Source organism: Sycon ciliatum, chromosome 13, assembly GCF_964019385.1.
Source record: "Sycon ciliatum chromosome 13, ocSycCili1.1, whole genome shotgun sequence".
NCBI classification, from domain to species: Eukaryota; Metazoa; Porifera; class Calcarea; order Leucosolenida; family Sycettidae; genus Sycon; species Sycon ciliatum.
The window spans coordinates 7,995,728-8,013,652 of NC_088655.1; the positions used below are offsets into that span (position 1 = coordinate 7,995,728).

General features: G+C 49.9%; 1 protein-coding gene across 1 annotated transcript in view; it reads right to left on the reverse strand.

Annotated features, from left to right (window-relative positions):
• The window catches only part of LOC135829138 (uncharacterized), a 210,596-nt gene that overhangs the window by 88,968 nt on the left and 103,703 nt on the right, over positions 1-17,925 (reverse strand). The window contains exons 8-9 of the mRNA XM_065341544.1: positions 14,888-14,986; positions 13,621-13,719 (exon numbers count right to left, since the gene is read on the reverse strand). Of these exons, the coding sequence (XP_065197616.1) occupies positions 13,621-13,719; positions 14,888-14,986 (198 nt within the window). The remainder of the gene's footprint in view (positions 1-13,620; positions 13,720-14,887; positions 14,987-17,925) is intronic.

Below are 17,925 nucleotides of genomic sequence, written 5' to 3' on the forward strand. Positions count from 1 at the left end.
CTGTGTTTGCCTTCTTCTTGAGACTCCCTTTATCACCTGACCTTGTTCTCACTTTTGTCACTTAGGGTATGCCACGTTTCTCTGCAGAATGAGCGCAATTGCGCCAATTTAGCCCTATAAAGATCAGTCTATTCAACATCATTATGCCTCCACTGATGAGCTCAGGAGGAGCGAAACAGCTGTCTGGAGGGTCATTGTCAATATCAATCTATATACCGGAATTGTCCTCGCTGTGGTGATGGTGATGTGTGTGCAGAGTTTGGATTGGCCAAGAGCGCAATGTGGTGGTGTGGTGTATTGGACTCTGGCACCATTACAGCTTGACTTATAAGGGCCCGGTCCCACATGCAGTGGCGGATCCGCTGGAGCAACAAGGTTTTGCGGGAGTGGTGTCGCACCTCTCCTGCGACAAAATGCTTGCGTGGTCTCACATGCTCACGCATGCACGGCGAACGAAGCGAGCACGCCTCTCTGACTTCCAAAAAATTCACTGCCGCTCTCCTGCAACTCAAGCATGCTTTCACTTTGGAAGTATGCGTGCACGTACATACAGTAGTCATTATACTGATGGTCTACAGTACAATGTACTGTGTCTGTGGATAGAACTGTTTCGTCCTTTGTTGACAAATCAACACAGCACTGATGTACTGATGTCAGTGTTGATGTAGATACTAGGTGTTGGACAGATCGTTGTTTTTGTTGAGTATCAAGCATTAGCTACATGGACATGTCATGGGTCCGGTATTGTTGACTTTGAGTCTTTGTTCTGTATAATCTGAAAGAATGGATTTTCCGTTTGGTAGAGGTCGATTGGCGAGACGTTGTCGACATTTTGTTGCTGAATACTAGTACGAACTTGTTGAGCAGCACGTCGACGATAACAAATGATAACTGCAACAGATACTGGTAATAATAGTACATGTATCGCTCTTGCCAGACCTACATCACAGTGGTCCCCCTGCGTGGTTTTACATGATGGCCATGCTTGGCTGCCCACGGGTCCGGGATTTGGTCTTTGGCCGATGCCGCAGCTGTCGGTTTCAGCTTCAGCTTCTCGGCTATCCACCTATCGCTCCGTATCTCTCTTCATCCCTTGGTCAAATGAGTCTTGACTTCAACATACATGTACAACTGCAGCCGTAGCTGTTCTGACTCAAGTCGAAGTGTCCACGTCATGATCGAAAATAAAATCGAACAACACAAATCGCTCACCATGTCGGAGTGTCGCAGGAGCGGAACTTCCGCAGGAGAGTATACGCACCAAACATTTTGGAGTAGACGATTTGAACTTTCCGCCACGGCGGAAGTTCCGCTACTCGCAGTTTCATGATGATACACACAGTTTCATGATGACACCGTTGCAGCGGATCCGCAACTCTCAAGTGCATGTGGGCCCGGGCCCTAAGGAAAAACATTCATCAGGTTATTTCCTTTAAAATGCCTAAATATGCATGGAGCAAAAAATCTTCGGCCAGCATTTTAAGGTTATCTTAACTGTCTGGTCGCAAAAGTCCATTTATGGCAGGGCATCATTTTTAGGCAAAATCCGAAGATTATGCCAGAAATTATGCCAGCATGATCTGCCAAGGGCTACCTGTTAACATCCCATTGCAGGACATCCCAGGGTTAACATCCCATTGCACACACAACATTGAAGACAAGGTTTAGGCTAGACTGGAATTCACGCGGGGGAAATGGGGTTAGGCTTATACCCAGGCCACCACATGGTAGGACGAATGTGGATGGCACCGCTAACAAGGTTAGGCTTACACTGCACTGCCACATGGTAGGACAGATGTGGAAGTAGGCTGCTAACGGAGTTAAGCCCGGACATCTGCATGATAGGACGAATTCAGAGGGGCTGGTAACCTGGAGTTGGGTGTCAGCTCAAAGGCTTACGGGGTACTTTGCAGCCACCCACTCCATGTGAATGCCACCCAAAAATGAGATTGCTTGGGGAGGCGTGAGCCCCAATCTAGCTGACCTAAACATGGGAACTACATGCAGGTGTACAGCGACGTTCAAGGACATAAATTTGAGTCTACAGAAGATAGTGTCAAGAGGGCAGGTGCCATTTACTATGCAGGGAGCAGCACGGGAGAGCAAGAGCACTCATACAGAGAGGAGTGCTAGGAGGGCAGTGCAGACGCTCCTGCTACCAGCAGTGCTTAGGGGGGCAGTGTGGTCACCACGACCTATAGCGAGTAGTGTTAGAGGGGCAGTGCTGTCACTCATACGGCAGATAGTGTCAAGAGGGCAGTGCCGTCACTCAGTCAGCTGATAGTGCTAGGAAGGCGGTGCATGTACTCACGCTGTCACCAGTGCCTTTGCGATTGGCTCCATGTCCGATTCTGACAGACGGATGTACCAGAGGTTAGCGTTGCTCCACCATCGGCCGGCCCTTTGGATGACGTATGGTGGCAGGCTATTCCTTTTGGCGGCAGTGGCTGCACCGATACGCAGGCTATAGCTGGAGATCTTCTGGCCAGGGAGAGCTCGGCGGAGTAAGGTGTTCATGTCCGAGGGGCGAAATGGCTGGCGAGACTGGTAGCGGAAATACCCTCCCGCCACTTTGGGGCGCAGCTGTGCGTACTTCCCTAATGCGGCTACCGGGCAGGCTTTATCGTTGGTGGCGCCGCCTGTCACATCGCTGCCCTCTCCCAGTTGCATTGTTTTGGAGAACGGGACAGCCAGCCTCACTGTGTTTTCCCGGATGCAGACGCGTTCCCCCGTCAACATCTTCTGCGGGTCGGTGGAGGCGTACTCGCTGAAACGCAGGAACCCGTAGTAGGCGAGTGTGATAGCGCTCCAGAGCATGGCTTGGTCGGCCGGTGATAGACCGGTGTGCGACAGGAAACCCTTGATTGCACGGAGGTGTAGCTTTGTGACAGCACGGCGTTCCTGCACCTGGCTGCTCGTGCACTGGTTGCGGGCGATACCCTGGAGCAGCAGGTCCAGTCGCCCGTCCTGGAACGGGGACAACGACAGGTGGTTGACCACGCAGTAATGCCGGAGGACATGGAGGTAGACCTTGATATTTACCAGCAGGCTCTTGGATGACATGTACCGTAGTCTTGTATAAAAGTCGCGGCTTCTATGACATTCTTGGTGAAATTTTGCAGGCTTCTATATCAGACAGGCTTCTATACAAGACAGGTATTTCTATGTACGGCAACACTAACTTCAGACTTATGCGTGATTTGATGGGCCCAAAATCGCGGCTTCTATTCGAGAGCGGCTTTTATACAAGACTTTACGGTATGGTAGGAAATCCAGTAGGTGGGTGGCCTGAATGGGGTATGGCGCGACACGGTGCAGGCTGGCGTAATCTCTCGTATGCTGTCACGCCGGCAGCATACGACCGGGCGGTACTTGTTGCCACTCCCGCAAGGATAAGGCCCATGGTGTGGTCAGTAGTCATGTCAGCTGCCGGGCTTCTAGCGACATGGAGACGCCTGGGGATGTAGCTTCCGGAAGCTGTCGACCTGCAGCCGGGACAAACGGTCAGCAAGGACGTTGTCAACACCACGTATGTGTACTGAAAACACAACCATGTTATGCTTGGCAGCCGCTAACAACGCAATCCTGACAAGTGTCATGATCTCTGGGCACCTAGAATTCCTGTGCGCCAGATTGGCAAGACCGCTTAGTTGTCACATTGAACTAATAGTCGACGCTTGCACAGTCGTTTGCCTAGCGTCACACAGATAAGGGCGCCATTCTATGGACAGATCCTTGTGGAGTGCCTCCCACTGGCCATACGCCCATTCTTTGTCACAGACCAAGCCATAGCCATGGTCAGAAGCATGCGTAAACAGCTGCATCTCGGTCTGTTTGCACCAGGATGGGTCTAGCAGTAGTGACCGGCCGTTCCATGACTCAATGCAAGCGTGCCACCGGGATTATATCGTTTGGAGCCTCTTGGCTCAGGCGCTGGGTCCTGTCAAGAGACGTGTACTGGCTGGCAGAAAGGGCGGTACTATTTTGGCGGCAAATGACAAAGAGCCTGCCAACGAGAGCAATTCCTGTTTGGTGCGCTGTACTAGGTGTACCCAGGTGTCAAGGGTGCCCTTAAGTTCCAACAGCTTTGAGGCTGGCAGCCGCATCTCCCATGCCTGGGAATCTAACTTTATGCCCAAAATTGTGACAATTGTGGACGGCGGGCACACCTTTGTCAGGGCAGTTGGCTAACGGGACTTGCAGGTGGTCCATGACTGCGAGTAATGTGTAAAATTGCCGACAAACATAGTTTGGCGGTTGTGGAGGTTGAACTGTGAGGAAATCATCGAGGTACTGCAGCAGGTCATGCACATAGAATCTATTCGTGGCTACCCAGCAAAGGGCATCGGCGAGCCTGTTCAACAAAAATGGAGAGGACATGTCATGCATAAGGGAGTTAACGAATGCGCGGTCAGGGTGCCTAGCCAGAGCCGACTCAAGCCGATCCAAGTGAATGGGTGTCCAGTGCGACTGTTGGCGCAACGGAACGCCTGCCGGCTGGTTGCCCTGTGCGACACTCCCGTGCGCCGTGTCCGGAGACGTTGCAGGTGCTGCATTGGTGAGCGTACAAACAGGGGTTTGGACAACACAAGCCCCGGTTGTAGAGTCGATACCGCTCGGTTGATGAGCGTGCGGCGCCGGGGGCTGCCGCGGAGCTGGGCCGAAAGGGCCGCACAGTACGGGCATCGAACACGGTAGTATACAGTGTGTGTGGTGTTGTGTCCAAATGACGTGACGGCTGGGACTCGATGCTGTGGCGGAAGGTGCAGTCATACTCCGCAACTGCGGAAAACGTGAATTTCTTGCTGGCGTTCAGAATATGATGCTGATGCGCCAACAGTTCTACTGCTCTGCGCGGATGCGTATCTAGATAGACGGCTGCGAATATCGTCCATGCTTCCAGCAAATTTTCGATGTCCGAATGCGCCGGGACATGCGTCGCTGGGAGGACAGCGTGAATTTTCCGGGTGCCTCCTCGCCCAACACCAGAGCGCGGAGGCTTGGCACGTCCGTGGCGGTCAGTGGCAACAGTTGTTGTAAGTCAACAAATTGGTGCGTTATGATTTTGTCGATCACGCTCTGGAGTGCGCTTGATTTTTACAGGCCCTTCATCATGCAGCATGGCGCAGGAAACACTAGACGAATGCAAAGTGGACGTACCTAGGGCTGAGGTTGCTGTTTGCGCTGCACCTTCCAGAAGGTCCAGTCGGTCCATAAACGGTTTCATGGCGGTCGCGATTGCGACGGACACGGGGGCGACAGGTATAGTAGGTTCGTGGGTGGCCCTGTCCTCGACATTTTGTCGCGCAGCCACCGCGGGGGGTCTCAGAGAACTCCGCATGGGGTCCGAATTCGGATTGCATCGATTCGGATTGCATCAACCGCATCAACCGGGAAAGCAGCTCAACGACAGCGCTACGGGTAGATGTGGAATGCAGTGTGAAGTAGCTACGGGTAAATGTGGAGTGCTATGTGCAGTAAACGCAGGCGGCCAAGCGCTGAGAGAGCGTTACGTGCGTGTTAACTACAGTTAACACGCGCTGAGAGATGGTTAGGTGCGTGTTAACTACAGTTAATGCTACGCCTCAACTGAGATTTTTAAAACTTATTGGTTGTGATTCGGCTGACAACCCTCTAGAGGTTACCCTGCGTACGTGCCTGGAAGGTGGAGAAGATGATGTCACCATCAACCATTGTGATCAGACATGCCAATGATGCAGAGTAAGTGGTCAACATTGACCTTTTGAAGCTAGACTCAGCTCCTGTATTACCGGACACTGCGGATGTCCACAGCGCTCAGCCGAGCCCTGCCGAGAGTGACAGTGAGAGTGACACTAGTGATAGTGGAGCCTGGGGCCTGAAATTTGACGGCGGAGGCAGTAACTCAGTACCAATGTGATATTGTTCTGGAGTATTGGCGTCTGGAGGGAGAGTTGTAATAGATCGACTAAGTAACTGTCGACGCCACCTCATCTATCTATCTCTCTCTCTCTATCTATCTATCTCTATCTCTCTGTCTATTCCTTTCTTTATATCAAACACATTTACTGTTGATCACTTCGTACCAATTATTGTTAGGCTTTGTATTATTAATTCGCGCTGTGGTCGTGACGTTCTTCCTTTTTCCAGTATTATTGTGCGTGCACATGATGATGTAGGTCGCCATTGTGTCCGTGTCATGTTGGTTCGCAAGCCTTTATCCTTTTTCTCTAGCTCTTTTAGTTTAATATATTATAGAGGCCGAGTTTTCCGCATCCGTAAGAACGCCACCACCCTTCAAAGATCAAGGCGCAGATGCAGCTGCGAAGATGCAGATGCAGACGCAAACCGTGAATTTTTTTAATTTTTTAAAAGTTTTATTTCTTCTTGTGCAAAACCAAGTAACTAGTTCAATGTCGAGTGGGCAGTGAGTGTTGCATGTTGGCCAGTGTAGACAGGGTAGTTGACAACAACACCAACCATAATGACATTGCTCTTGTATGTGCATGACTGCTTACTTTCACTTTCTTTTTTTGTGGTGCCATCCATGCAACGTCAACATATTTGTTTGCTTCTAGACCAGGCAGGCACAGTGGGTTGGTCAAAGACCATGATTGAGATACGAGAGGTACCTGGTTCAAGTCCCGCCTGGGAGCGGTTTTTCCAGCCGTGCTGCTACCCACAGTCAACTGGGAACTTGTGGCCAGGCACAAGGGGTACATGGATGCAGCTAATAGGGTCGTTCTCGGCACTTGTGCCAGTGGTTATGAGACTTATCCACTCACCCCCACCGTTAGGCGCTGCATCTGCCGCTAGGGTTTATCGGGTGTTAGCGGCCGTCGTGAGTTCCCTTCGGGAACGGATACGATAATTTACTTCTTTTTTTCATGCTTCGAGTGCGGATGCAGTTTTAGGAGCTCCGCTCCTATCAGCCTTTCCGAGTCTGTAACTGTAACCTACAGGAGCTGTGACTTGTACTGCGGACTATGGCCACCAATGAGCATGTCGACCTGGCCCTTCTGACGTTCGACTGTCTACAAAACCTGGCCACCCGGACTGGCATCCCGAAAGCGGACTCCTTCTCACGGCCCGACCTGGTGGGAGCGCTCCGGAAGGAGGGGATTGGGTCCCACCCCATCCTGGAAGGTATGACCGGTATAGGACATGTCACGACTGCTTTGGCCGCATTGTCCTCGACAATAATGGACCTGAATAAAGAAATAGTGGCAATTAGGGTGGGAAGAGATGATGAAATTGCTTCCTTGAAGCTTGAAATTCAACAGCTGAGGCGGGAAATGGCTGACCTACGAGATACTAGCGTACACACACAGCACGCCATGCCACACCAGTACAGCGACGTAGTACTAGGAACCGCCACACAAACTGCAAGTGCACGTGCGAGGCTCAGCACCACAACGGGCAGGTCTGTACAAACGTACGGTACACACGCCGGCAGTGGCAGCCTGCCAGGAGAAACGCGTGTGCCACAACCCAACACTACTACAAGTCGTAGTTCCAGCCCCGCAGCAGGCGTGCATGCATCCCGTAGGTCCAGCACTACTCCAAGTCGTAGCTCCAGCCCCGCAGCAGGCCTGGATGCATCCCGTAGGTCCACCGATACTGAACAACAAGTACATGAATGGCAGGAACACCAGGGCAGACGCACTCGAGCCGCCCAGAGACAAAGGCACGCGGCAGATACTAGTAGTCAGTCCCAGCTAGCTCAAAGCATAACAAGGCGGGTGGAAACATCCCGCTACACCAAGCCGGCTCGTGATAGCGAGCCGGCAGTAGACCTCACGGCATCACCCCGGGCCAAACGCAAAGTGTTTTACGTTGGCAACGTGCAGCCACACTGCTCCGCATCATCAATTGCTGAATGGTGCTCTGCCCGAGGAGTGCAGATTCAGGAAGGTGTCATATTTGCATCCAAGCACTTCAGAACTGCCTACGCACGGGTGACCGTAGAGGCAGCTGATGAGAACACAGTCGGTGACAAAGGGTTCTGGCCGGATGCTCTTTCGCACACGGTTAGGCCCTGGCGTTTTGCCGCGGACAGTTTTGACACCAGCAATGCCAACCAGGCAAACAACGTCCTCTCCTCAGGCTCAGCATGATGGCGCGACCACAGCTGAATCCACTGGCTCGGCCCTACTTCCCCCCTTGCCAGGGTAAACTGACCTTGCTTTCCGTAAATTGCCGCTCAATCGTTAACAAATCTGCCGAACTGTCTGTCATTGCTGATTTCAACAAACCTGATGTCATCTGTCTAAATGAAACATGGCTAAATCCAAGCATAGCGCTCACCATCTCCGGTTATACCACATTTCGTCGCGACCGACCACCTCATGATAACAAATCCGGTACGGCACCCAGAGGATATGGTGGAGTTGCGATTCTTGTCCGGCAAAATCGCTTCGGAAGAGTCCAAGTTCGCGACGACCTTGCTCGTCCGGCCTGTGAATCCGTATGGGTTGAGCTTCACCCAATCTTAGGCTCCCCGACACCCATCCTCGTCTGCTGTACCTACCGTCCGCCCTCAGTCAAAACCACGGAAATAGACCACTTCTGTGATATGCTAGCTAGTGCTTTGGTAACCGTTGCCATGTCATCGTACCATGTCATAATGGCTGGGGACTTCAACAGTAAGCACAAACGGTGGTGCCCATCGGATTTAACGTGTCCTGCTGGGGCGGCACTTTTTCGCACCCTTACCTGCTTCGGTTTGGATCAGCTCGTGCAGAGTCCAACGCACACAACATCTTCCGGAACACAGTCATGTCTAGACCTTGTCTTCACGAACCAACCCCTGCTGGCGACGGACGTTCACACAGCTTGCGCTCTTGGCTCCTCGGACCATCTCATGGTTTCATGCCAGTTCGCCGTCTCATTGCCCTCGGATCCAGACCTGCCACTTCCTTCTCGCAAACCGTTCCCATATCGCTTCCGTCGAGTTCCCTCTCAGTGCTGGGACTCTATGAACGCTGATTTCTCCTGCCACGACTGGTCGTTTCTGCAACCAGAAGGCTCTCCAACTGTTGACGCCGCGGTAGATCACTTTGCAGCCGTCCTTGAACGAGGGTTCCAACAGCACCTCTCTAACTTTGCTATCGGCTACAACAACCGGAAACATTCCAACCCAACATCCTCGACATCTAGTCCCCCATGGGTGACACGGTCCCTCGTATCTGAAGTGAAGCGCAAGCGTGATCTTTTCAGCATCTACAAGAAATTCCCAACGCCGGTTAACCGGGAGGCTTACCGAGTTCAACGCAACTTCGTCAAGCACCTTTCTCGTACCTCACACCGCTCCTTTCTAAACTCTCTTTCTGCAACACTCTCCTCCCCCGATCGCCCATCACTCCACCAATTCATTCGCAACCAGTGCCGCGGGACCTCCCGCGCGCCAATCCAGTACCTGACGGACTCCCATGGCAACCGCCAGCACGATGTGAAGGCGATTGCAGACACACTGAACAAGCAGTTTGTTTCATCCGGCATTCCGGAAGATCCGAATTGGGTCATTCCATCGCTGTCCCCAGCCCCTGAACTTAGCGCACCACTCACACGCGTCGTTACCACGACTGCTACCGTCTGTAAGCACCTCAAACTCCTGAAGAATTGTAAGTCCCCTGGCGAAGATGGCATACCCAATGAGGTTCTCAAATGGCTTGCGCCATCTCTGTCCTATCCCTTGTGCCTGCTCTTTAACATGTCATATCGTACAGGAGTATTTCCGTCCGTCTGGAAATCTGCTGTTATCGTCCCGATCTATAAGAAAGGCCAACGCTCTCAGGCTGGCAACTACAGACCAATCTCTCTCCTTCCCGCTGTGTCCAAGGTCTGTGAACGTATTTTCTTTGAGTCTCTGTACTGCCACGTCACCCCAGCGCTTTCACCATCTCAATCCGGTTTCTGCCGTGGAGACTCCACAACTTTCCAACTAACACGTCTAGTACAAGACATCTACACCCAGCGGAACCTCAGGCGGCATGTTGGCATCGTGTTCTTTGACCTAGCGAAAGCTTTCGACACCGTCTGGCATCGTGGTCTGCTTGCAAAGCTAGAGTCCGTCTTCTTGGTACACAGTCCAGCCCTGCAATGGCTCTCATCCTATCTTTCCTGCCGCCACCAGACTGTCAGAGTATCTACCTCCCTATCAGACCCATTACTAGTCGTGTCTGGGGTACCCCAGGGGTCCATACTTGGGCCGCTCCTATTTCTACTGTACGTTAATGACTTGCCAGCCCTTGTACCAAATGTAAGTCTTTTTGCTGACGACACTGCTCTGATGTGCTCCGACAGCTCGGCAGACAACCTCACGGCCTCCATGCAGTCCGGGGTCAACGCTACAGTAACATGGATGGAAACCTGGAAACTGAAGCCTAACCTCGCCAAAACCGAGGCCATGTTCTTCTCCCCCTCGCCCCCCACTCAACTTCTGTATTTTCCTGGTCTAAATAGTACACCTATTAAAGTTGTTAACGAGCACAAGCACCTGGGCGTTATTCTCGACCGCCAACTCTCCTGGTCTCCACAAGTCCAGTCTGTGTGCAAGCGTGCGAGTGCGTCCTTAGGTATGCTACAACCCCACTGCCAACCCTTGAATGATAACTGCAGAAAATTGTTCTTTAAGTCGTACATGTTGCCTATATTTGACTATTGCGATATAGCTTGGTGCGGGTTGTCTCAGACTTTACTCCACAGACTGGAGGTACATCAACGCTTGCTTCTGAAAATTCTGTTTCGAAAAGACCAAACATTTGCCTCCCTTTGTCTTTATAAACTTGCTTCCACACACCCTCTTCTTGCCCGACATCAGCAGCATCTTTGTATCCTTGTGCAAAAAATCTTCCTAGCCCAAGTCCCGAAACATATTGCCAAGTACAACTGGTTTGTTACCACTAGACCAACACGCAATGCCTTATCACTGCCCCGAGCTAGTTCCTCTCTGTTTTTGAAATCCCCTTTCTTCTCAGCATACTCCCTTTGGTCTAACCTGCCTACTAGCATTAAGACATGCCAGGATATCAGGAAATTCACAGTCCAGCTTTCCACACTGTCTCATCCGAAGTGATCCCATGTATTATTAATGTGCCTCCCTTCCTTTTTCTCTCCCTATCTCCATTCCCTCTCTGACAGCATCTTTTTTTTTTTTTTTCCCTTTTAGCTTGCCGTGGTTGGCTATCACCTGACCTCTCATGTTTATTGGCAGTCTTCGGACGGGCCAGGAGATGTTGAATAAATAAATAAATAAAATAAATAAATGCTAGGTTTTACACTCCATTTCTCTAATAAAATCGTCTTCCATACGGTAGATTGGGAAGTTTAGCTCTGCTCTTTCTAAACGGCATTGGCTTCACTTGTTCCCGCTCATTACAAGTCAGCTATGGCTCCTCATAAGCCAGCTGCTGTCCATTGCTTGGTATTTCACTTCACAACTATTGTAAGTGTGAAGTAGTGGTTGCGACTTCGGCGATGATTTGTAAGAAATAGTTTGCTCCCCACACCGGAGCTCGCGCTATTCCGCCGACTTTACTTCACACTTGACTGACTCACGACTGCCATTCAGAGCACACGAGAAGTCCATCGAACCTTCGACTCGGCAAACCTGCAAGAAAGCACCACTCCCTGCTCAATACACAGTGTTTCGGGGAATTCACCCCTCATCAGTTGAGCTTGAGTAGGCTGAGGAAGATTGTGCCTGAAGAGCACCACTTATATAGTGCTCTCCAGGCACAAACATCACCAGGGATACAAACTTACAGAGACGCTCCGTTTCAAGCGCGACAAACACCTCGTGAACACCAGATAGCAGCGTGAGTCAGTGTCGCTCCTGGACGGTGTGTTGCGGGAATTCCCGAGCTAGTTCCAGGCAGCAGTGTGGCGTTGCTTTCAAGCTTGTTGAACATTTGCATGGCAATTCAAGTTACACAAAGCAGCACACTATCTCCCCAAAAGGTCGTTATTGTCTGTGATAAGCTCGAAGGCATTAGGGATAGGGTAAGAACTTACTACCTCCGCTAAGCTTCGTTGCGTTTTTAGTGTTCTTGTCATGATATTTCTGTCGGTATTAGACATACATGTCAGTGATCTATCCCCTACATAGGGTAGCCGAGTTGTCGTCCATTGTTCTGACAGGCTTTTGAACCTCCAAAAAGCGTGGAGTCCTTTGAAAATATCGGCGAAGCAGAACCGTTTCTCGACAGGATGTCACCAGAACACAACCCCAGGCGTGCGCGCATGACACCAAAGTACGAAAGTGAGAAACAGTTTGAAATACCGCTGGCTCGAAGAAGTATCCAGGAGCCGGCCAGCGCTCAGGCGCTGCTGTACTAGCACGAGTCGATGGTGCGCATCCACACACAACCATAATCAATGCACTTTTGTTTGCAGCGCAGGGGAAATCAAAAATGTTCGACATTCATGTTGTCATGCAGTCGGCGCAAAATCCTGATCTCAACCTCGACGACTTGGCGTTCTTCCACAGCCTGTAAACAGCCGTGTCACTCGTGGCTAAGGAAACCTAAAAGGAGCTTCTGCAGGGTGTGGAAACGTTCTGGCACGGATACACCCCTGCGAAGATGGGGAGCGTTTGTTTGCGTCTGTGTGGCTCCTTCCATGGCGTTCCGGAGAGTGGCCACAACTACCAGCGCCACCGTGGAGGTCATCAAGCTCACAGTTCGAGCGAAGAACTTGGCGATCTCCACGATCAAATCGTGTCTTGGCAATTTGTAAATGCTGCGGTACAAAAGCTGGCAGCGCTGGAGGTGAAAGTCAGTGAGGCTCCAGACTCGATGTCATCAGTGAGTGTAAGTCGTCATCGAAGAGTGAAACTGGACGGCTTTGAAACGAGCTGTGTTTCATCTGTCATTATATATCTTTCATATGCTGCTTTTTTCCACTTTGCAAAGCGTGTTCGTAGCCATAGAATGATTTGGACTGAACTGTAAAAACGCAACGAAGTTTTGCTTAACGGAGGAAGTAATATAAAAGAAGCCTCCAAATACGCCCAATCCTCTTCTGCCAACGACAGGCAATTCAAAAGCACAGCGAGGATGCCTGCAATGAACAAAAAACTGGTGCAACATTGGCATACCCGAGTGTTCTCCCCATGTGGCTTGGTAGATTGGTTTTGTTCAGGACAAGATATACGCCACTGGAAATTCAACCAACCAAGTTTGGATGATTTACACAAACCACCAGTATTGTACGGGTTACGCACAAAGACATGACTGATTGTGCTGTTCAACTATCTTACCTGCCACTGGAAGTGTAACATTATGCAGGTGTACAAAATACCAAAGAATTCCAATCTAGCAGCCGGTTGCTTTACAGAACCATAATTGTGTTCGGTGCGATTTCACATGAAAACATACACCAAATCTCGTCAAGACACTGTACTTATAAGTATTTTTGAGGTGACCCAAGGTACTCAATAGTGTTGTCTAGGCTGTTGAAGATAGTGAAAACTGTTGTTCTCCTTGGAAAATGTTTTCCAATTGTGCATGTATTATTGTGCGTACAACAGATGAACATGAGACCTGATACACATGCACTGGACCTCACTATGTACACCCATATAATCTGACTTTTCTGTTCATACACTAGCAAGGATGCACCAGGGATATCCTGACTTACATTATCCTTTGAGTCCAACGAATGTCCAGAATTAAGTAGATGTTCTACTACGGAAACATGACCATTCCATGCTGCAGTGTGTAATGGGGTCCGACCACTCTGGAAGTAGCATTGTTAATGAATACAAACCAAGTACACACAAACACACATAAACATACACAAATACACACATACACATGACGATTCACAAACACATAAAAATACGCATATGCATGAACGCACACACACACACACACACACACACATACGCATGCACACATAGACACACACACACACAAATACACAACCATGCACACAACCATGCATGCGCAAAAACACACACACAGGAACAAACAAACACAGCTAATGAGTAAAGGTAACACCGGCAATGGCATAGGGAGTTCTGGATCATTATCAATGAAGATTTCTTTGGGAATTAATGAACAATTTCTTTGGAGACAAGAATGCACATTTCACTAGTATACTTTCATGCCTGATCATCAGGTGAAATACAGGCAAAATACAACGAACATGGCATGGCGCATGTTGTGTGTAAGTGTGTGTGCTCGTGCATGTCCAGGAATGTTGAGCCCACACACGCAGGCGTACACACGTGTGTGCGCGCATGAGAGCATTGTTGTTGTACATAACTAGTCCATCACATTTACATGATAGTGGAGTTCAGTAGGATATTGACGTTTCGGTTTGAGACAATTTGTCTTTGGTTAGCTTCCCCTTTCTATGTTTATTACATAAACTTGAGACTCCCAAGTTGGGTGGTCAGTTGTTTTGCGTCGTCGAGTTGTAGTAAGGCCGGTATGTCCAAGAGTCTTACTATTTTCGCCATCATCCAGTAACTTTAGGCATTTTTGTTGCCGTGGCGCGTAGCTCGTGCTCTTCTTCGTTGTGCTTTCCTTTGCCCTTTGGAGAATTGTTGGAGCTAGGAGTCAGGTCGCCGAATGTCTCAGTAAACCTTGTCAGTTTTGTGCCATTTTGTCGCGCTCACTGACTGTATAAGATCTGGTTACGTTAGTGGACAGTTTGTCAGAACTCGTAACATTTTGTCCTTCTTCTTTTCACAATAATACATTATAATTCATTGTTCTTGCTCTCATTTGTTCGTGCCGCTATATCACCTTGGTGATGCGGAAGGAGACAACGTACGGGAGAAGGTACGTCACGATATGAAGAGAAGGCACAGAAGTATACTCCCAAAAAATATTTAACTGCTTAATTCTTCTTTCTGCTCATACAAAAACGAGAAAGCATCAAGGATAATCTGACTTACATCATCCTTTGGTTCCAACGAATGTCCAGATTTAAGTAGACAATCTGCTACGGAAACATGACCTTCCCGTGCTGCAATATGTAATGGTGTCTTACCATCCTGGAAGTAGCAGCAACAACAAAGAAAAACCATGTCCACATATACCCACGAGCATATACATGTTGATGCACACGCACACATGAACGCACACACATACTCATGCATGAACGCTCACGCACACACACACACACACACACACACACACACACACACACACACACACACACACACACACACACAAACACACACATCCAAAAACACACGCATAAACATATACACACACCTCAGACCCCAGACCTCAGACCTGCCCAACACAGAAGCAATGATAGCGAACAGCGACGTTAGACACAGCAAGTAGTGCTGGGACTGCACACAAACAAACACACACACATACACACACACACACACACACAAACACACACACACACACACACACACACACACACACATACACACACACACACACACACACACACACACACACACCTTGACCTTGACCTTGATCTTGCCCATTGCGTATGCAATGCTAGCGAATGTCGTAAAGTTCAAGTGAGAACGCGAGCGCAGAACTTGGCATGTCGTTTCAGGTCTCCTGGTCGACGAAACGAGCGACCACATACACAGAGAAGAGGATCAGGAGCGGGCTGTGGCGGCGGAGTGCTACTCGCAACTCGTCTCCAGCCAGGACGATCTTGGCAACTCTCAAGCCAGGTGGTCATGCCGAGGTCCGCAAGGTCAGTCGACATCACATCTCGCCACCTCTTCTTCGGGCCGTGACGAGGACGGGGGGCAGGCAGCTCGCCGAACACCAATTGCGCGCGCACACACACACACACACGCACATCTACTACAACACACAGCAATTTGCGGTACTGGGGAGTACCGGCCATCAGAGTGAGAGGCTACGGAGAGAAATGCGTAGACATGGCCGAAGCAGAATGTTGGCGGAGCCAAGTTTCTACGAGAGAGGATTCAGGGTCGGACGGGTAGACACTGCCGGAGCAGAATGTTGGCGGAGCCAAGTTTCTACAAAAGTCTGCGTCCGAGGGACGACCCTGAGTAGCTGGAAATGAACGTAGCCAACACCTCATTTATTCACTTTATCAAAGTGAATTAGTGATGAGAAAAGGGAGGTGGGATGGTTTTAAAACACTACAAGCAAACAAGAATGATTCAAACACAGAACGGATCGAAATATATAGCCAGGCAAACTCTCGCACGTCGAGAGTGCAACGTCAAACGAATGTCGCATGTCGCCCACGTTGCGCGCCACATACAAATGCCATGGTGACGCCGACGTGGTGAGCTGCCAAGTATCTACCTCGCAATCCGGCATTTTCAGCATCACTTGGAGGGCCGTTCATTCCATATCCTGACAGACCACAAGCAGCTGACATTTGCTATTAATCTGTCCTCTTCACGTCATTCACGTGAGTTCTCGTGAGTTTCGTCAACTGTTGTACATTGCCGAGTTTGCGACCGACACTCGCTACATGATTAGCTAGGAGAATACTGTCGCTGATGCTCTATCCCGCCCTGACGTTGATGCTGTTAGCCAATCGCACCCTGTTGATTTCACCGCTTTTGCCACTGCCCAAGAGACTGATGCTTAGTTGGCTACCTATATGTCGAAGCCCGACTCACCACTCAAGCTCCAGCGTCTTCCAGTGCCCGGCAGTACCTCTCTGCTTATCTGTGACGTGTCTACCGGTGTAGCTCGCCCATTTGTGCCGCATAAATTTCGCCATGATATATGTGTGTCTATCCACAGTTTCGAGAGACAACTCACCAGCTATTATCAATGAAGTAATAATTTTCACCTTTCTGTAGCGCATCCTATCGATCACAGCTTTTCTGCTCTGCAGCATTGTTCCTCAAGATTCTGAGCTTTCTGTTTGTCTTTTTCTTTATCATCATCCTGAATGGCACAAGTGAAGTAGGCATTCCCGCTTGCATGGCCATAGTGCGTATAATAATATTTAAAAAAAAAAATCACGGTTCGCGTGAGACTCGGGTGGAAGCCGGGTTTTCCGCATCCGTAGGAACGCCACCACCCTTCAAGGATCAAGGCGCAGATGCAGCTCCTAAAGCTGTGGGAGGTGAGTAGATCAGCTCACCAGCAAGTGGTCAAAGACCGAAAATCCCATTCACTGCATCCATGTTTTCCTCGTGCCATGCCACGAGTTCCCAATTAACTGTGGGTCGCAGCACGGCTGGAAAAAATCCTTCCGCTTCCAAGCAGGCAGGCATAGTGGGATGGTCTAAGACCATGATTGAGAAACAGAGGGTACCAGGTTCAAATAATATTAAATAATAATAATAATAATCCACAGTCTCCGTCATCCTGGTGTTCGTGCTACCCGGTTTTGCTCGCTTTGTTTGGCCATCTATGCAGAAGGATGTTGCCACTTGGACCAAGGCCTGCGACTCGTGCCAGCGAACTAAGGTCCAGCGTCATACCCACTCTGCTATTGGTAGCTTTCCTGTGCCGGCTCAGCGTTTTGATTCCATCCACATCGATGTTGTTGGTCCTCTTCCTTCATGCAACGGAAATCGTTATCTCTTTACGTGCATTGATCGATTCACCCGGTGGCTTGAGGCGTTTTCAATCCCCGATGCCACTGCATCCACTGTTGCGTCTGCCTTAGCTTCAGGCTGGATTGCCCGGTTTGGTGTACCTTGTTCTCTTGTCACAGATCGTGGTGCTCATTTTCAGTCGGCCCTCTGGAACAGTTTGATGAAGCTACTGGGATACCAGCGTAAGCGCAATACCGCCTACCATCCCCAGTGCAATGGTTTAATTGAGCGATTCCATCGGCATGTCAAGTCATCACTCCGGACTCTCTCTCTGACTCAACTCACTGGCTAGAAGCGCTACCGCTTATTCTGCTCAGCATCCGGACATCGACAAAGCCTGATAGCAACTGTTCAACATCAGAACTGGTCTACGGTACAACGCTGCGCCTTCCTGGTGAATTCTTCCCATCTAGTTCCCTGAC